Source organism: Chionomys nivalis, chromosome 16 (genome assembly GCF_950005125.1).
Source record: "Chionomys nivalis chromosome 16, mChiNiv1.1, whole genome shotgun sequence".
NCBI lineage: Eukaryota > Metazoa > Chordata > Mammalia > Rodentia > Cricetidae > Chionomys > Chionomys nivalis.
The window spans coordinates 53,197,087-53,217,951 of NC_080101.1; the positions used below are offsets into that span (position 1 = coordinate 53,197,087).

Consider the following 20,865-nt stretch of genomic DNA (forward strand, 5'->3'; position numbering starts at 1 on the left):
ACCAGCAGGATGCAAAAAAAAAAAAAAAGGGTGACTACCAAACTTTGTCAGGACAAGATAGGCCAGTCCTTTAAACTTTCCTGCCTTTCAAAAATGTCTGTTATATTACTGGAACTGTAGGCCAGAGTTGGATGCCACAACATTACAGAACCTAAGGTGACTGTCCAGGCAGCCAGCTGTTTCTGTAATGTCTCAATCTTGAAAACTGCTTGCTCTGCAATTCATGTTTACTCAGGTAATATTATATCCTTCTCAGTCTTTGATGGGGTTGAAGACAAGATAATTATTGTTACAGTTCTCCCTCATCAGGGTAGAAAAAAAATTAGGTATAAAACTCTGGACTTTTCAGGAGAAGACAGCTGATGGAGTATGTTCTCTATTTTGTAAAATACAAATGGACTAGATATTATAACTGTAATTCTTATTTAATAATTATTTTTCTTCTATATAATTTTACTATGTCAAAATTAAAAACATTCCTTTTCAATTACCCAAAAAAGGGGAAATGCTGTGGAACATCTTTCTGTACACTGTGAAATGTGTTGCCCTCATTGTTAATAAAATGCTGACTGGTCAGTGTTTAGGCAGGATTTTCAGGGAAGAGAATATGCTGGGGAGGAAAAGGGAAGAATCGTGAGGAGACCCCATAAGATGCAGAGCAAGCAGGATGGGAAGGATGTAGATGAGGTAAAAGAGCCTTGGCGCAGCACACAGATAAACAGAAATGGGTTAATTTAAGTTATAAGAGCTAGCTAAGAACAAGCCTAAGCTATCAGTGGAGCGTTTACAATTAATATGAAGTCTCAGTGTGGTTACTTGGGAGCAGCTAGCAGGACAGAGCGGATTTGTGATCCTGACAATAAACTCTGCCTATAGGTTATTTATAACAAAAATATTACAGACAATCTAAATGTCCTCCAATTTAATAGCAAAAAGTCTATATATATGTGTATAAATGTATGAGAGAATCTGCAAGATATAACACATTATATGAAAAGGAAAATTATTTTAAAAAATAAATCTGAGAAACTAGAAGATTGAGTATTTACATTTGCTTGCATATGTGTAAGATGATTCTAAAACAATATATAAGAACCTATAATGAGTTACTTGAAAGTCAGGACAGAAACTGCAAATGAGGTCAAATCCAAATCAAAAGCAGGAGCAAATTCATCCCATCTCACTGCATGTTCTCTTGTTTTATTTAAAATCTATTCTTATTACTTCTGTCCCCTGACACAAACTTAGACGTATCTGAGAAAAGGAAATCTCAGTGAAGAACTGCCTCCATGAGATTCACCTAGGGGCATGACTGTGAGACATTTTCATAATTAATGATTGATGTGGGTGGTCCCACCCCTGGACATGCGGTCCTGGAGATTATAAGTAAGGTAGGTGAATGTGAGCCCGAGATTTCCCCATGATTCCTGCCCCTGCTCTGACTTCCCTTAGATGATGAGCTGCAATCAGGATGTGCAGACCTTTTAAGTCAGGTTTGCTCAGAATGTTCCGTCACAGCAAGAGAAAACTAACAGGACAGAAAGTGGGCTATGGCTCTGACAAACCTGATAGTGTTGTTTGAAGGAAGAATGTCAAATGTCAAAGTGTCTCGAACTTTGGGCTGGAAAGGCCAGAGTGTTCAGAATGTCATGAACTGTTTGGTGGGAGTTTGGGAGACAAGCGTGTTGATAGAAATGCAGATGATGGAGGTCTACTTTGTAAAGTTTCAGAGGGAAGCAAAGACTCATCGATCAGGGCCATTCACGTGATAAATCTGATTTAAGAATCTTAAGAATCTGTGGTTTCTAGTTGGCTGGCTGAAAAATCAGCTGTGATTAACAAGAGACCAGCATTATGGAGACAAAACCTCTGGTGAATTATTTTCTTGGGGTCAACACACAAGCTGTGGTCCAGCAGAGGACCAAGGCTGCATCTCAAACTGGAAGTAGAACCCAGTTATGCCTAAGAGTCTCCCAGGTGGCACTGGTTCTGAAGGCACGGAAGGGCAATGGAGAGCAGCCGAGGCTTGGCACTGGAGAGGCCAGAAGACGGCAGGGATGAACGGGCAGTCGCAGCAGCTATGGAAGCCCTAGTATGTTGGAGACGCCAGGACTTCGGAATGAACACCAGGTACAGAACAGGAGGTAGAGCCCGCAAGCCCCTGGAGCCCAGACCATGAATGAGTACCAGACTTTGAGTACTGGGATTTTGTTTTTGCTTTGATCTAATTGTAACAGTGCCCTGGGCAGGTGATTTTGGATTGCATAAAGAAACTGAGAAGACATACCAGAGCAAGCCAGTAAACTGTATTCTTCCACGGTTTCTACTTCTGTTCCTGCCTCAAGCTCCCGTCCTGGCTTCCTTCAGTGATGGACTATAATCTGTAAGGTAAATAAACCCCTTCCTCTGCAAGTTGGGTTTTGTCAGTGTTTTATCATAGGAACGAAAATCAAACGATAACATGCAGATAGGGGAGGAATTTGAAGAAAGGGCAAGAGGAAGATTTGATCAAAATGCATTTATATACCATATATGAAATCCCTGAACAACAAACTTAAAAAAAAGTACTAGAAGTCCTAGTCAGACCAACCAGCAAAGAAACAGTAATGGAACTAAAAAGAAGAGGCCAAGTGGTGTGTTTCCAATGGTAAAACTTTATTTAAGAAAAAAAAAAAAAAAAAAAAAAACAAGTGTAAAGACCAGGAAAGGAGTAAGAGCAGAGCAGAGGTTCTAATACAGTGGGCAGCAGTGAGAAGCTGCCAGTCTGTCCAACGTGGAACTTCTGGGATAGCATGGCCTACAGGCTTCAGGATACACGACTTTAAAAAGACGTGCATATGACACAATTGATCAAACGCTGGGAACTCAGCAGTCAGTGAAAAGACAGACAGAACCGGATTCTGTCCCAAAGGGCCGTTCTGGGTCACATCTGACAAACTAAGAAGACCCATCTACTTCTCAGAGCTGAAGAAAACTGTTTAAAAAGGTTAACAGAAAATGTGAAAAAATGCCTCAAAATAATCTTTTAGTGGGTGGATTTGGCACATTCCACAGAACACCTTTGAGCTTAGTCCAACTCTGAATTAAGCCAGAGTTCACCTTTAAGAAACAATGAACCGGTTTTTAAGTAAAAATCTTGTATTAATAGGAAACATGGAATGTGAGTGCAAAGATATTATCGACTGAACTATATCTAAATATTTTACAAAGTTTTCCATGAGCCATCAGTAGATCTTTAAAATGCATGAGCTTTTTAAGGCTTTGTTAGTCATTCATCTGTAAAAACCCAGCTTTTTATGTGTGTGCCAAGCATAAAATTGCCCTATGCTAAATTTAACACAAATTCACATTACAGAGTAATGTGTTCTTCAACATAATTATGACAGCGAGTCAAAGGATAAAAACACACTTAGAACAGTCTACCTTCTGATAAAGTTTAGCAAATGAAGAAAGCCTGAGGAACATATAAAAATTGGGTCCACATTTTAAAGCTGCAGGCAATCAAGCCAAGAAAATAAACGGAGGAATCAGGCTATGTAATCACAATCCCTTGTAAAATCATTTAAACTATTTCTTAGCTGTAATTGTTAGCAGTTTCTTATGACTATAATCTTTAAAAAAAATCTTCCATCACAAAAATTAAATGCACATGTACATTAACATTTTTGTCTACTTATAGTTAGGTGCCAGTGTGCCAGATTAAAATTTCCCTCTTCCAATTCTGCATTCTCTATTAATTCTAGTACATTTGGTTCCCAGTTAATTTTGTATTATTTTTCCAAATAATGGTTGGCTAGAAATTGAAGTAACAAAGAGTTTGGGAAGGAAAATAGTGAAGAGGGTCATTTAGTGTTTCTGCAAAGCAACAGTGCTTTTGAAAGATTCTGTTCAGTGCTGCTAACCACTTTACTGTTGCATAATTTAGATTCCCAACTTTCCCCTTGGCAAACATGGTCAGTATAAGATGTAAGCAGAGCTGCTTCAGGCTAGATAGTCAGCACAGGCAGCCTCTGTCTTCTCACGGCCTTCTGGCCTTCATGCTCAGACCTTTTCCTCAAGAAGCTAACATGGGTGTAGATAACTTATAGCAAGAACTTAAGTGACAAGAAATCCATCAGAATATTACCATGATAACTCAACTTCAACTAATTTTTAGGAAGTGATTTGTTGTTCAGGTGGTCAATTCCCGAGCAGAGACTTTTCCTAATATGTTTAAGTAACTTTCACTGGCTCTAGGCGGATTGGGGTGAGAAGCAACCCTGTGCAGAGCTAGGCTGCCTTTCCTCACCGCAGTAACCCACTCCGAGCCTTAGGTCTGCCTCCTTACCTCTCACAATTGGAAAGTGGGGAAGAAACACTCATTTCAAATCTCAATGGAACCATTATAAACTCATTGCCCTCTTCCTATACTTTGCAAAGGAGGTGCAATAACCCTCAGCAAATTAAAAATAAGACCAGGGGCAAAAGAGATGGCTCAGTGGTTAAGAGAACATGCTGTTCCCGCAAATGACACAAGCTGGGGTCCCAGTACCACGAGTCAGTTCACAACCACTAGTTCACATGTCCAGGAGATCCAGTGCCCTTTTCTGGCTTTCATAAGCACCTCCCCCACACACATGGCGTTTACTCACAGAGATGCACACATACACATATATTAAAAATATAAAAAGTAAAATAAAATAAAAAACATAATTCTAAGGGCCAAAATATCAACTTAATAAATGCAGGATGCAGGTCATCTACAGTGTGCTCTCATAATTAAGGGGTCAGATTAGTAACTATACATCTTCCATATTCATATACTTTATGTTCACATCCTTCACAAACTAACCAGTGCCAAATGTCACCATTCAAAAAGAAACTATATATTCTTTGGCCAGAATGTGCATGCAAAAAAATAACTGATAAAAAAGTATACGAATGGGACTTCTGGCCAATGTAGCAGCATTATATCCTTTCTGAAACAAAAGGGAAAGGTATAAAAACCAGCATTTCTTACAAGCTTACTAATAGGTGCTGAGTGCTAAGTTCTTTATATAAAATACGATCAATTTAATGTTCCATGCATCCCCTTACCAAGTACTTGCAAGCAAATCCATCCAAACACCAAAGGAATAAAGCAGAAACTCTAAGCACCCCGAACTGACAGCACTTCTCCCAGGGCTACAGACTCAGTCCACATGTATCATTCTTGTGAATATACAGTCCAAGGTGTACAGCTCACTGATTTAAATTGTCCCCAGAAAAGTAACCCAGGAGTATTACTATCTCACTATTACTTAAAGGAGGTTATTTTGATAGTCCAAGAATTGAATTCTATAAGCATGGTTCCATAAGAATCATTTCTGACTTCCTTTCATCAAAAGATGAACTTCCGGTATTGAAGACTGTACAGACATTATGATAATGTGCAGATTTAAGCTTCGTTAGTGTTCAAATGACAGAGGGTTAGAGAGAAGATGAGATTGGGCAATGCTCTGACTCACTGATTCACAGTGAAAACACAGATGCCTTTCAGGTGGAGGATATTTATCCTTTAAGATGTTGGTAATCTGGCCTGGGGCATGGTGCATGCTAGGCAAGCGCTCTTCCACTGAGCAGTATTCTCATCATGGGATACTGGAGAACAAGGCTAAGGCTAGAGAGATGGCTCAGTGGTTAAGAGCATGGGCTGCTCTTCCACAGGATGCTGGCAGCTCACATCTGTTTTATAACTACAGTTACAAGGGGTCTCACCTCTGCTAACACCAGACATGCACATGGTACACAGAATTACATGTAGGCAAAATCCCATACACATAAAGTGAAAATAAATAAATTTTAAAAATTGTTTTAAAGAAAAATATCTGTATGCATGATAAAAAAGAATCTAAGTCATATACCTTTGAAAACAGTTGATTTTTTAAGTGTCTGACTATCAGGGGAACAAAGTTGTGAAATTTCATACTTATAATCTAATATTAGCTTAATAACCTTAATAAAACATAAAAAATTCTAAGAGCTCAACAAAATATTAAAATGTGTGCTGCAATGCTAAATACAAATAGCATAACAATTTTATTTATACTATAAGTATAAATGAAATATAAATAATGTATATAATTATACTATAAGTATAAATAAAATTTAAATAAGGTATACAATTATTTGTGTATTATATAGAAATTATATATACCATATACACTGTATATTATAAATACTATAAACAAGGTCTGGGGCTACAGCTCAGTTACAGAATGCTTGCCTACCATGCACAAAGTTCTGGGTTCAAAAAAAGAAAGAAAAATTTGTATTATAATTACATAAAAATTGCTTTATACCTAAGAGATTGAAACTGTTAAAAACTGATTGAAAGATACTTTATTTTTAGACTTTTTTGTTTGTAAGAATATTATTTAAATAAAAATGAACTTTTAAAATGTTATCACCATGTAGATTAATGGTACACAGATTGTAGTAGCTTAAGGATTTAAGTGTTTGTCTTAATTTTTCAGTCATTCACCAGTTTCAGGAAAGCAAGCTTTTGTGATTCCTTTATTCCTTCCACAATGCTTAGTACTGCACCTATGGCCTAAACAGAACCAGTCAGGACCAGTGATGATTACCAATTACATATAACAAAAATGAGAACTTACTGTTGTTTGTTGGTTCAGAAAATCCAGCCTTTGGACCACTCCATCCTTTGTTTTCCCCTGTCTGAAAGATTAAAACAATTTTTTGAAGTCTATAGATTCAGGCATATTAAAACAATGCTGACTGATCACTTAGCAAGGGCAAAGATCTCTCCGATGGCTAGTGAGTGTATCCTCTCCACCTCTCGCCCACGGTGAAGCTGCAGGAGAAACTAGTGTGAACAGGACTCCGTGCCCTTCCACCTCTCGCCCACGGTGAAGCTGCAGGAATAACTAGTGTGAACAGGACACCGTGCCCTTCCTACTCTCGCCCACGGTGAAGCTGCAGGAATAACTAGTGTGAACAGGACACCGTGCCCTTCCTGCTCTCGCCCACGGCGAAGCTGCAGGAGTAACTAGTGTGAACAGGACACCGTGCCCTTCCTGCTCTCGCCCACGGTGAAGCTGCAGGAGTAACTAGTGTGAACAGGACACCGTGCCCTTCCTGCTCTCGCCCACGGTGAAGCTGCAGGAGTAACTAGTGTGAACAGGACACCGTGCCCTTCCTGCTCTCGCCCACGGTGAAGCTGCAGGAGTAACTAGTGTGAACAGGACACCGGGCCCTTCCTGCTCTCGCCCACGGTGAAGCTGCAGGAGTATCTAGTGTGAACAGGACACCGTGCCCTTCCTGCTCTCGCCCACGGTGAAGCTGCAGGAGTAACTAGTGTGAACAGGACACTGGCCCTTCCTGCTCTCGCCCACGGTGAAGCTGCAGGAGTAACTAGTTTGAACAGGACACCGGGCCCTTCCTGCTCTGAGTCTACCGCTTTGCTCGCTGCTCTGAGTTGTTTCAGGTTTCAAGCATGAGTTTGTCTGTTTACAAGGCATCAAGAAAACCTGCCATATACAGTATGTATTACATAGAAGACAGTCAATAATTTTTACTCAAGAAATAAAGGAATGCCTTCATCCTTTCTAAGATCAAAATAAGAACAGAAATATTACTGTGTCCATTATGGAAAAAAAACCTTTGCTAAGTAAGTATCACCAAAATATAAGTGTATTTTTACACATTTTTTTTGTCTCTCTCATTATACATCTTAAGGTGGCAAGGACAAATACTGACAAAAGAAATGTAAAACACAAAACTAGCAGCATGACACAAACCAGGAAGCACACCACTCTTCCTTTATCTCTTTATCCGTCCGCTTAAGACAAAATTTTCAGTCATCTCCACATTTACCCTGAGAGATCTGTTGTAGAATATGACTTTAACTATGTAAAGACGTGTTACAATTGTTTATGCTGCAGAATATTACTTTAACCATGTAAAGATGTGTTGCTGTTTTATCTTGCCTGCCCAAGGCATCTGATATGTCTAATAAAAAGCTGAACAGTCTCAGTGGAGGGATGGGTGGGGCTGGTGGGCAGAGAGAATACACATGAGGAGGGAGAAGAAAGAACGAGGGAGATGCCCCGGGTCAGCCAGTCAAACAGTTACCTGGAGGAAGCAGGAAAGTAGGGCATACAGAATAAAAGAAAGATGAAAATCCCCCAAGGCATAGAGGAAGAAAAACAATTTAGTTATAAGAGCTAGTGGGACAAGCATTCATAATTAATAGTAAGTCTCCGTTTCATGATTTGGGAGCTGGTTGGTGGGCCAAAAGAGAGCCTACTACAAGACCACTACTGAAACCTTTGACTACAAAATTCTAATACAGACATTCCTTTCAACACAGAAATTACTGCAATAAAGTAGTCCAAGAGTGTTAACCACCAACAATTCTGACATTTAAGACAAGATATATTTGGTAATGACCTAATTTCTTTGTATGAATATAGATGGTCTCATTCTACCTCACAATATCTGATTATTACCATTTGCCTTCTAAAGATGCAAACCAAAGTGTCTGAGGTCATACACTTAGGCAGTTTTCCTAAATCAAGAAACAGAGAGTAACCATACCCTAAGGTTGGCGTTTTTGTTGTTGTTGTCTTTTTCTTTTGTAATTGTTCTGTGTTACTTTATGTTAAGCACCAGGTACTGGACCATTGAATCCTGGGCCTTATGAACACGCTAGGAAATCATTCTAATCACTGGGCCACATCAATGGTCCACTAATAACTTTTTATGTAGAAAGGAGTTAGAACCCAGTGAAAAGGACTATAAATATGATGAATATGTATGAATTGTGCAACTAGGAAAGGAAAGAAACACCAGGATGAATAGCAGAGTTGGGAGAAGAATGGCCTCGGGCTGGAGAAACAACTCAATGGATAAAAGCACCTACTGCTCTCCCAGAAGACCCAAGTCATCACTGGGTCAAAAGCTGGCACTGCACAATACACTCCACCCTCCCATCTGACGTCGCTGATCAGACTACCACCTGACTTCAAAAGTCATTCTCTGGCTCCCTTTCATGTGGGTGTTCTTTCCGTATGTATCCACCATACATATTGTTTAAACTTGAATCTTAACAAACATGCATATAAAATATTCCTGAACTCTTCCTCTCTTTATGCCTACCACCAGTTTCTTTGTTCAGATCCTCCACACCTAAACAATTCTATGAGCTTCCTTGACTGCCTTCCCTACTTTCTAACTCTCAGGTCAAATCCATTCTCCATACTTCTGAGAGAATTACTTTTTATGAGCATAACTAGATTAAGTTGAAATCTTAAACGAACAATTCTTTAAGCCCTTTACTTTGCATTCAAACAGTGACCGACTGATCTCCCTCTCTCTTTGCAATATGATCAAAACGCCTCCTTCCCAATACTTAATGGCCGAATTCCTTGAGAGTAAGGACTAGGTTTCAATCCACCTTAGAAGTTTTAAGTATCTGGCATTGAGTAGGTGTGAGTGTGAGGGTGGGTTTCATATGTCCAGAGTTCAGGTATTTGGTAAAACATTATTTGGTGTATTTCTAAGGAAGTTTTGGGCTGAGCTGTTCATTTAAACTGGTGGACTTTAGGTAAAGCATACTACCCTTCACAATGTGGAGGACCACATGCAGTCAGCTGATAGTGTCAATGAAACAAAGGGTTGATTTCCCTCAGGAAGGAATTCTCCAGCACCTGTCTATGGATTGAAGTGGAACTGCTTCTTGAGTCCCCAGCCTGCTAGGTCCCCCCACAGATTACCAACTACCCAAGTCTGTGTGTATTTACAAATGTGCACGCACACATGCAGACATACATGTACGTATGTCAGGGTGCATACACACCCACATGTACATGTGCACACATCTTGCTGGTTCTGTTTCTCTGAAGAACACTTGCTAATATACTAAAAATGCAACAAACAAAAGGCTTCTCAAAGGAAATACTGTTTTGTTTTTCACTTAATATACAAATAAATGTCTCTAAAATGGCTTATTTTGACATATTTTTATAAGTCCTCATTAGTTTTAAGTCAATATAAACATGCTAATTAAAACATATACATAACCTAAAATCTACTGAAATGCAAACATATGCCATATTTTGTATTACAAATACTTTTTAAAGGAGAAAAACATTGACTAGCCAAGCCAAAATAAACAAACAAACAACCCAGAATTGAAATCTCCACCACACAGACAAATGAATTTTTTAAACACTGAACCGAATCGGAACGGCCTTGAGAAAAACACAGCGAGGTGTTCACCAAAAGATGTCTTGCTTCTCCCTCGAAGCTTAAGGAGCGTCCCCTGCAGAAACTAAGGCTCTCTCCAAAATGGAGTCCTTGAGAAAGGAAAATATAATATATAGAAAATAAAATATAAAGGAAAACTACCTTTATAAAGGGAATGTTAAACCTGTTTTGTTGTAAGTTTTTGTATAAACAAAATGCTTAATAGAAATAATTTCTTCATAAGTGTAGATAATAAAACGATAATAAAAAAAGAAAATTAATTCAATTCTCTTCACCTTATCTGCTACACTCTGAATTCAGGCCCCAACAACAGAGGCAGGTGCTAATGATGTCATTAGCTCTGCAGAAGAAATAAAGGCATATGAACTGGGTCTTGGGAGAAAAATAAATACTCTCTCAGTTTACCTTTAAGTTTAAAATAAGCAGAAAGAAATAAATAAAAGTGGTTTATAGAGAGTGTGCCTAATATAACTCCTGCCCTAAATGACTAAGGCAAAATTTTTATTTTTAGTGTTTACAGCAGTATTCCAGAAACAAAGACTAACAGCTCCTGTTCCTAAAAGCACAAATACAAAGAAAAGTAAGTGACTAGCAAAATAGCCAATAAGTTAGACAATATTATATTGGTATGAACTATCATACAGAAATCCTAGTATTTCCAATCATAGACTTATTGCTCACCAACACTGCATCTTCCCCACAAGTGGATGATATTTTCTAGCAGCAAAATCTCACAGAGCATTGCCTCCCCGAAATTAAAATTCAAGTCAACTGTGACAGCAGATGAGATCAGCATATGTTAATCACTTTCATGTCAGACAGGAGGCACACGTACGTTAATGCCCATTCTTACCTTGTCGAGCTGATCCTGGAGGCTAGTGGATGCTTTATAGCCAAGCTGTAACAGCATCGCTTCTGCAGCGTTCTTTTTGGCTATCTTTTTATTAGGTCCTGTTCCAGTAGCGACTTCATTGCCCACCTTGACCTATTGAGGTTGAAGAAATTAATTAGTTGTATTAGCAAACAGGAAATCCTTACATTATGAAGCAATGTACAGAACTCAAAAAATGTGAAGGTTAATCCAAAATAAAACAGAAAGGTAAAATCTCACTCATGTAAATTTTCTATATACAAGTGAAAACACACATGGAGAAAATATGGGAAAATGGCCCTCAGATTCTGGTGGTCATCTCAGGTGGCATTCTGCTAGGCCTTTTACTTCCTTAAATATTTCTATATTATTTGACTTTTTAAACTTTACTCATTTAAGCAAATACAAAATAAAGTTTACATCAACACAGCATTTGCTCTAACTTCATTTAGTACTCTTTATTTCCAGTAGGAAACGGACAAAGGGGAAATTCACATTGATGTCATTTAAACTAATGTTCAAACTTTATATGAGTTTATATTAGGGCTAGAGGCACTGCTCAGTGGTAGAATACTTCCTAACAGAGACAGGGCCTAGGTTCAATACCTAGTAAGGAAAATAGCATTTTAAATAGTTCCTAAAGAAAATGAATCTAAGGCTGAGTATAGTACTGTGGTGAAGAAAAAGACTTAGGAAATTCAACTTTGTGACCCCACCACCACCACCTAAGACGGTGCACGCTATTTAACAGCTCCCAGACCTGCAGACTCTTCATCACTACAACAGGAATACCAACAACTATGCCTCACTAGTGCTCAGAAATGAAGAGAATCAGCCGGGCAGTGCTAGCGCACGCCTTTAATCCCAGCGCTCGGCAGGCAGAAGCAGGCGGATCTCTTTGACTTCAAGGCCAGCCTGGTCTACAGAGCTAGTTCTAGGACAGGCTCCAAAGCTACAGAGAAACCCTGTCCTGAAAAGAAAAATAAAACCCTGCTTATAAGCAATTTAAGCATAATGTGTGCACGCACACACACACACACACACACTTAAATATATGTGAGTCATCTTATATACACGGTTGCTGAATTAAGTGGGACTGTTTTAGAAATAAGAGAAATAAAGTTATAAAAATTAAATTGAAAAGTGAAACTATGGTCTGGAGAGACGGCTCAGCGGTTAAGAGCATTGGCCACTTTTCCAGAGGACCTCGGTTCGATTCCTAGCACCCATATGTTAGCTCAAAACTGTCTGTAACTCCAAGATCTGACACCCTCACACAGACACACATGCAGGCAAAACACCAATGCACATAAAATAAAAAGACAAATTATTAAAAACAAAAAGGGAAACTATTAGAAGGAATCTACAAAATGACATTAAGATATCGCTGCTCTCACAGAGGACTCAGGTTAGTTTACGAACATCCAACGTGGAGGCCCACAAATGTTACTCTAGCTCCCTAGGTGCCCTCTTTTTACATACAAAATACAAATTATGAATACATCTTTAAAAGAGAAAATACAAATAAATAGTATGATGTGTCATGTTTATAGATTACAGGCAATAGTAATATAGTAATTCATGTGTCAATTGATCTATAAATTCACTGAATTCCTATTGAAGTCTCACATGCATTTTACACTATCTGACAATTCTAGAGTTTATATAGTACAGCGAAGTGCTAAGAAAAGACATGGTTTTGTGGGAGAATAGTAAGGCACAGTACTTCTTTGCTTATCTGAATTTTTATATAGCTACCATAAGAAAAGGGCAGATAAACCTGAGTTTATTAAATTACTTTTGCTCTTAAAAAAGATACAAATGAAAAATGGAAAGGAGGGGTTCAATGGCTCAGTGTTAGTTAAACATTGGCTACACATGTGTAGACAGACATTTGGATCCCAGAGGATTTACATAAGGAGTGTACACAGGGTGTGATGATTCTCTTAGGGTTCAAGCATTGAAAGCAGAAAGCCAAGAAGGTACTCCCAGAGCAAGCTGGGTCTAGGTAACAAAAGCAGCAAACTCTGGGTTTAACTGGGAGACCCTGCATTACTGAGTAAAGGACAGGGAGAGAGGGTGCGTCCTGACATCAGCCTCAGGTCTGTACACACAGAGATGCATCTCTCTCTCCCCATATGTGTGTGTGTGTAATATGTATGTATGTTTGTATGCATGCATGTATGTATGCCCCACTCCCTCCCCTCCAACACATAAAGGAAAAAGTAAAATTACAACACAGGAAGATATGAAATAGTTCCTTTGCAGGGGTTTCCTCTAGAAAATAAACAAGAAACCCCAACATACAATCCATGTCTGATAAGTTGGGTTATGTTACCAGACATCACTTTATTTAAAATAAAAAATACTAAAAAAATAAAGTTCCATGTTGGGTGGGGAATAGAGGAGGGAGGGGACACTGTGGTTGGAATGTAGAACAGAGAGATAGACAGATAGATACATTTAAAATGGAATAAAGAGAACATGGTAAAATGAAAATAAAACTCCAGTGGGAGGAGGAGAGGGAAGGGAAACTGGGATTGGCATGTAAAGAAAATTTATACCTTAAATTTAAATTTAAAAGAGGGGAGGATAATGTATGGAGCAATAATGAACTTGGCTGAGCAAGTAAAAAAAAATGAGAGAACAATTTAACAACCAAAATAAAAATAAATAAATGAACAGCTTCGTGCCACTTTCAAAAAATTTCACTGACAATCAACTGGATATTAGCAATGACTGAACATATGCACAGATAAATACAGTGTCCAGGTGGACAGTGTGACGATTTTAACAATATTTTGCGGTTTTGGTTCTTGTCTACAACCCAAATAGATGTTGTTCTTCTTGACCCAGAACATACACTTTCCTGTCTGGCTTCCACAGTTGAGTATATTAGTTATTAATTAGTTTCAGTTTGATTTGAGCTACAATTTCCATCACTACTTTTAAGCTTTAGAAAAGCAATCACTTTTAAGAAATGGGATCTACTTTTCACCAACCCCACATCAAACAGAGGTCTGACCTCCAAAATATACAAAAAACTCAAAAAATTGGTCATCAAAAAAAAAATAATCCAATAAAAAATGGAGTACGGACCTAAACAGAACTCTCAACAGGGGATCTAAAATGACTGAAAGATACTTAAGGAAATGCTCAACATCCTTAGTCATCAGAGAAATGCAAATCAAAACAACTCTGAGATTTCATCTTACACCTGTAAGAATGGCCAAGATAAAAAACACTGATGATAACTTATGCTGGAGAGGTTGTGGGATAAAGGGAACACTCCTGCATTGCTGGTGGGAGTGCAAGCAGATACAGCCCCTTTGGATATCTATGTGGCAATTTCTCAGAAAATTAGGAATAATATTCCTCAAGACCCAGTAATACCACTTTTGGGTATATATCCAAAGGATGCTCAATTGTGCCACAAGGACATGTGCTCAACAATGTTCACAGCAGCTTTGTTTGTCATAGCCAGAACCTAGAAACAACCTAAATGTCCCTCGATCAAAGAATGGATAAGGAAAATGTGGTAATTTACACAATGGAGTACTACACAGCAGAAAAAAATAATGACATCTTAAATTTTGCAGGCAAATGAATGGAGTTCGAAAACATCATTTTGAGTGAGGTAACCCAGAAAAACAATTATCATATTACTCACTCATAGGTGGTTTTTAAACATAAAGCAAAGAAAATCAGCCTACAAATCACAATCCAGAGAACCTAGACAACAATAAGGACCCTAAGAGAGACATACATAGATCTAATCTACATGGGAAGTAGAAAAAGATAAGATCTCCTGAGTAAACTGGGAGCATGGGGACCATGGAGAGGGTTAAAGGGGGGAGGCAGGGAGGGGAGTAGAGAAAAATGTAGAGCTCAATAAAAATCAATTAAAAGGGGGGGGAGAGAATGTCAAAGCATCTTTGACTGCATCATTGGTAATCCTGCACCATACGAGGATGTGATGACTTTCTCCATGCCCTTGCCAACATACAACACCTATTTTTTCCTACTTGCTTTTTTGATTGATTTCAGCTCTCAGTAGATGTTACAGGGTAGTTCACTGTGCAATTGATTTGTATTTTTCTAGTAATCAAAAAGCTGCGTGAGTCGGGCGGTGGTGGCGCACGCCTTTAATCCCAGCACTCGGGAGGCAGAGGCAGGCGGATCTCTGTGAGTTCGAGACCAGCCTGGTCCACAAGAGCTAGTTCCAGGACAGGCTCCAAAACCACAGAGAAACCCTGTCTCGAAAAAACAAAAAAAATCGGTTCCACTGTCACAGTGGGTGGGTGCATCCCTCGTGGTCCTGATTTTTTGCTCATGTTCTCCCTCCTTCTGCTCCTCATTTGGACCTTAAGAGCTCAGACCGTTACTCCAAATTGAGACTCTGTCTCTACCTCGATCCATCGCCAGATGAAGGTTCTAAGGTGATATGCAAGATATTCATCAGTATAGGATAGGGTCATTTCAGGTTCCCTCTCCTTAGTTGCCCAAGGTACCAGCTGGGGACATAATCCTGGACACCTGCGAACCCCTCAAGAGTCAAGTCTCTTGCCAACCCTAAGATGGCTCCCTTAGATAGGATATATACTTCGCTGCTCCCGTATCCATCCTTCCTATATCCCAACCATCCCAATCCCCCGAGCTCCTCCCATCCTCCCCTTCTCATGTTTCTCATCCCATTTCCCCTTTGCCCCATGCCACCTCTCCCGCAAGTTCCCAGTTTTTGCCCTGCAATCTTGTCTACTTCCCCCTCTCCATGTGGATGACTATATGATTTTCTTTGGGTTCACTTTCTTATTTAACTTCTATAGGATCACACATTATATGCTTAATGTTTTTTATTTATGGCTAGAAACCGATTATGAGTGAGTACATCCCATGTAAGCATGGGTTGATTCCGGACTCTCTGAGCATGGCAGTCAATGAAGGCTGATGAGAAGCCAAGGACAATGGCACTAGGTTTCGATCCTAATACATGAACTGGCTTTGTGGGAGCTTAGCCTGTTTGGACGCTCACCTTTCTGGATGTAGATAGAAGGACCTTGGTCTTCCCGCAGGGCACGGAATTTGGACTGCTCTTCAGTATCGAGAGGGAGGGGGAATGGAGTTGGGGGAGGAGAAGAGGAGTGGGGATAGGGGGAGGGAAGTGGGGGGAGGGGGCAATATTTGGGAGGAGGGGAGGGAAATGGGAAACGGGGAGCAGGTGGAAATTTTAATTAAAAAAGAAATAAATAAAAAATATAAAAGAAAAAAAAATAAAACATATGCACGTTCTTATAAAAAAAAAAGCTGGGTGATTTTCATGTGCTCATCTGTTATGCTAAAGTCTTCTTTGGAGAAATTTTAGTTAGATCATTTTGCCACTTTTAATTGAATTGAGTAAATATTTTTTAGTTGTAATTATTTTTATGTCTTCTAGACGTATTTTGAAGGTGGTATGGTATGGAAATATTTTCTATCAATCTTTATATTATCTTTTCAATTTTTGTAGCATCCTTTGAAGACCAAATAGTTTTTTCCATTTTTATGGCATCCTATTTACTTTTGTTTCTGTCTTTTGAAGTTTTAATATCATAATTAGATAGTTCTTGCTTAATCCAATGTCATGACAATTTGTTCAGATCTTCTAAGAGTTTTATAGTTCTTGGCTATCAAACATGACTAAGACTTACTTTGACTGTATTTTCATGTCTTGTATCAATTTGTCCCCCATTCACTGAAATAAAATACCATCATTTCCACAAGGAAAAAAAAAGAAAAGGGATCTACAAAAATACCAATGGCAGTTTATGATGGAGAGGATGCAGAGTAAGGGAAACACTCCTCCATTGCTGGTGGGAGTGTAAACTTGTACAACTGTTTTGGAAATCAGTATGACAGTTTCTCAGAAAACTGGGAATCAACCTACCTCAAGACCCAGTAATACCACTCTTGAGCATATATCCAAAGAATGCATACTCATACCACATGGACATTTGCTCAACTATATTCATAGCAGCATCATTCGTAATACTCTGAATCTGGAAACAACCTAGATACTCCCCAACCAACGAATGGATAAAGAAAATGTGGCACATTTACACAATGGAGCACTACTCGGCAATAAAATCAATGATATTTCAAAATTTTCAGACAAATGGATGAAACTAAAAAACACCAAGCTGAGCGAGGTAACCCAGACCTAGAAAGACAAAGACGGTACATACTCACTCACAAGTGGATATTAGATGTAAAGTAAAAGATAAGTAGCCTACAGTCCATGACCCCAGAGAAGCTAGTTAACAAGGGGAACCCTAAGAGAGATACACATGAATCCCCCTGGGAAGGGGAAATAGATAAGATCTTCTGAGTAAATTGAGAGCATGTGGGGGGGGGTGAAGGGGGAACAGGAGAGGGGAAGGGGAGGAGAACACGAGGGAAAACGATGGTCAAGATGGGGGAAAGACAGAGATGAGAGCAAGGAAAGAGATATCTTGATTGAGGAAGCCATTATGAGGTTATTGAGAAACCTGGCACTAAGGAAATTATCTGGAATCCACAAGGATGACCCCAGCTAACATCCCAAGCAATAGTGGAGAGGGTGCCCCTGTAATCAGATTGATGACTACCTTAATTGTCATCATAGAACCTACATCCAGCAACTGATGGAAGCAGATGCAGAGATTAATAGCTAATCACTGGGTCGAGCTCCCAGAGTTCAGATGAAGAGAGGAAGGAGCAATAATAGGAACAAAGGGGTCAACACAATGAGGGGGATATCCACAGAAACAGCTAATATGACCTAGTAGGAGCTCACTGACTCTGGACTGACAGGGGGGGACTGGACCAAACTAGGCCCCCTGAATGTGGGTGACAGTTTTGTGGCTTGATCAGTCGGTGGAGCACTGGCAGTGGTACCAGGATTTATCCCGTGTTTAAACTGGCTTTTTTGGAGTCCATTCTCATTGGACGGATACCTTGCTCAGCCTAGATATAGGGGGGAGGGCATTGGTCCTGCCTCAAAGTGAGGTGCCAGACTTCGTTGACTCCCCGTGGGAGGCCTTACCCTCTCTGAGGAGTGGGAGGAGGCGAGGGAGTGGGAACTTGGGTTGGTACATAAAATGAAGAGATTGTTTTAAAAAAAATGGTATCTACAACACAAAGACAACAAAATAGAAACTTAAACATAAACATTCAAGCGATATAGTAAAGAAATGTACTCCCAAGGAATCTCAGAAGGGAGCCTAAAAGACAGCTGCTGTAGCAGGTGAAACTGCAAAAGCATTCACTGCAGAGCTGCTGTAAAACTCTCACACACATAGTACAAATGTGTGGTTTCATACAGGTCGTTGCTTTTCTCCCTAATGAGAAGGTCCACCTGATGCCAGTCCATGGCCTGTGGACTGCGCTGAGAAGCACTGCTGTACCAGACACTCATGGCAGTCCCTTGGAGCATCATGAACTCAAAGTCCCTGCCCTATCAGTGTTGGCCTGACCCTGACCTTGGCACAAGCCCTAAGGAAGATGTGTTCCCATCCTCAGCTATTCCCTTCTAATACCTGCTCTTTTTCCAGGGCTTGGCTCGTTCCCCAGACTGACCAGCCCTTACACTGTTCTGGAACAACGGTTGGTGAAAAGATTAAACCAGCTGCGTCAAAAACCTCCTCTGCTCTGGAGGAGGGGAGAGGGGGGTCAAAATGCTCACCAAAGTAAACAGAAACCAAAGATCAGTGAGCAAGCAGCTGCTGAAAAACTTTCACTTGCTTTCACACACTACACACCTCACTGACTCTCCGTCCAGCTTCCCCCGCTTTAGCCCCACATCTACCTCTGCAGGCCTGACGCCCATCGGACCCAGGCTCCTGCCTTTGGCCTTGACTGCAGTGCTGTCCCTATCCTGGCACCAACTGTTTATCTGTCTGCCAAGTTTCCACCTGCCCTATTCTGATCCTTTCTTAAGACGTCTTTCCTTCCTAACAGGTGTTTCCCAGACTCACTCATCCCTTGCCTCACACAACTGACTGTGAGCAGTTAATAGTCTGAGTTGTTAACCCAGAGTAATCTAGGGCTGAAAAGCCACACTGCTGAGATTCTAATTTGTTAAACACAATGGCAGCTCAAAGACTCACTTCATTATAAAAGTAAAAGATGCACACGGGTCATCTTCCTACAAAACTCAGAGATTACAAAATTACAAATAAGATTTTACACTAAAATATTAATGCCCGAGCAAAGCACTTCTCTATTATGTTGCAGATATAAGATGATCAGATTTTTGTCTTTAAATAATCATTTACATGAGCTGAACCCCCAACAATACTCCTACCCCAAGGAATAAATCTGCTTTGGAACTATCCAAATAACGTCATCAAAATTTTCTTTTCTTATTCAGTAATCAACGCAAGTAACTTGTATTCATTTTGTAACATACAAACTCAGTTTGGGGAGGTATCATAGGTAAAAACAAACATTGTTTCTAGATATATTTTCTTTTATATTCAATTATACCATAATAATATGAGTTTATACAAAAGTCTTTCCTTTAATAAGGTTGTTATAATATTGTAATGAATCTACTGGAGCATCCAGGAGAGAGGGCAACACAATTTGAATCCAGTGTAAAAGCATAGCAAAATGTCCCCCACTTGACTTGAATGTTTATGAATGCCATACAATGGGAGCTAGCCAAATACAAACTCCTCTCTCAAAGTGGGCATTCAGTACACTCCATGGAAAAGGAACTGTATAACACAACCCAAAGCAGATATATCCAAATACGTCTCTGTAGTGAAGACGCCAGAGCACTGCTCTGGGTTCTAATGACATCTAGACACCGTTCGTTACAGGGAACTCCTGGCTGGGAGCCTTGGGGTTTCCAGAGGTCTGACAGGAAAACAACAACGACATAGTAAATGTTTACTATGGCCCCATATTTATCAATATTTGGTATTACATACATACAGAAGTGCAGAACTTAGCTATGTGTGAGTAATTAATATGAAGATCCATATTTGGATGCTGAGATACCTGATATGTAGTCAATACTGAGTATATTGTTGTTGATTTTATCTGGATAGTATAAAAAGTAAGATCCTTGGGTTTGACTATAAGTTTCTTTTGCAAGAGAAAAATTTTAAAGTTCAAACACAATAAAGAAAATGTAAGTATACCCTGGTTATTAGGATCTTCTAATAAATATTACTGCAAAAATATTATAATTTTCAGAGCTATACACTTGGTTAAGTCTAAAACAACAAGGTTAGAAATTAGCTTTAAAATTTCTATAGAGGATAGCCGGGCGGTGGTGGCGCACGCCTTTAATCCCAGCACTTGGGAGGCAGAGGCAGGCGGATCTCTGTGAGTTCCAGACCAGCCTGGTCTACAAGAGCTAGTTCCAGGACAGGCTCCAAAACCACAGAGAAACCCTGTCTCAGAAGAAAAAAAAAAATTTCTATAGAGGAATAAAGAAATCAGGAGGACAGTGAGAACTCACACTGACCAGTGTGACAAAGACCTTACTTGCTGGATGGGGCCCAGTATACTATTTTCTTCCCGCTGTTCAGTATTCTGTCTAAAGATTTATTTTATTTTCAAGTGCGTGTGTATGTGCGCACGTGTGTGCATGCGTGTGTGTGTGTGTGTGTGCTGTTATTGTCTTTGTGTACGTATATGACTACAAGTGTAGGTGCCCAAAGAGACCAGGGGTGTCTGAAAACCCCATCTCCTGGAGCTATAGTTAGAGGCAGTCACGA

The 20,865-nt window shown here is 39.7% G+C and overlaps 1 protein-coding gene across 5 annotated transcripts in view; it reads right to left on the reverse strand.

Moving 5' to 3' along the window:
• The window catches only part of Stau2 (staufen double-stranded RNA binding protein 2), a 311,167-nt gene that overhangs the window by 153,171 nt on the left and 137,131 nt on the right, over window positions 1–20,865 (reverse strand). For all 5 annotated transcript variants that reach the window (XM_057790251.1, XM_057790250.1, XM_057790249.1 and 2 more), the window contains 2 exons: window positions 11,102–11,233; window positions 6,636–6,696 (listed from right to left, as the gene is read on the reverse strand). In XM_057790251.1, the coding sequence (XP_057646234.1) occupies window positions 6,636–6,696; window positions 11,102–11,233 (193 nt within the window). The remainder of the gene's footprint in view (window positions 1–6,635; window positions 6,697–11,101; window positions 11,234–20,865) is intronic.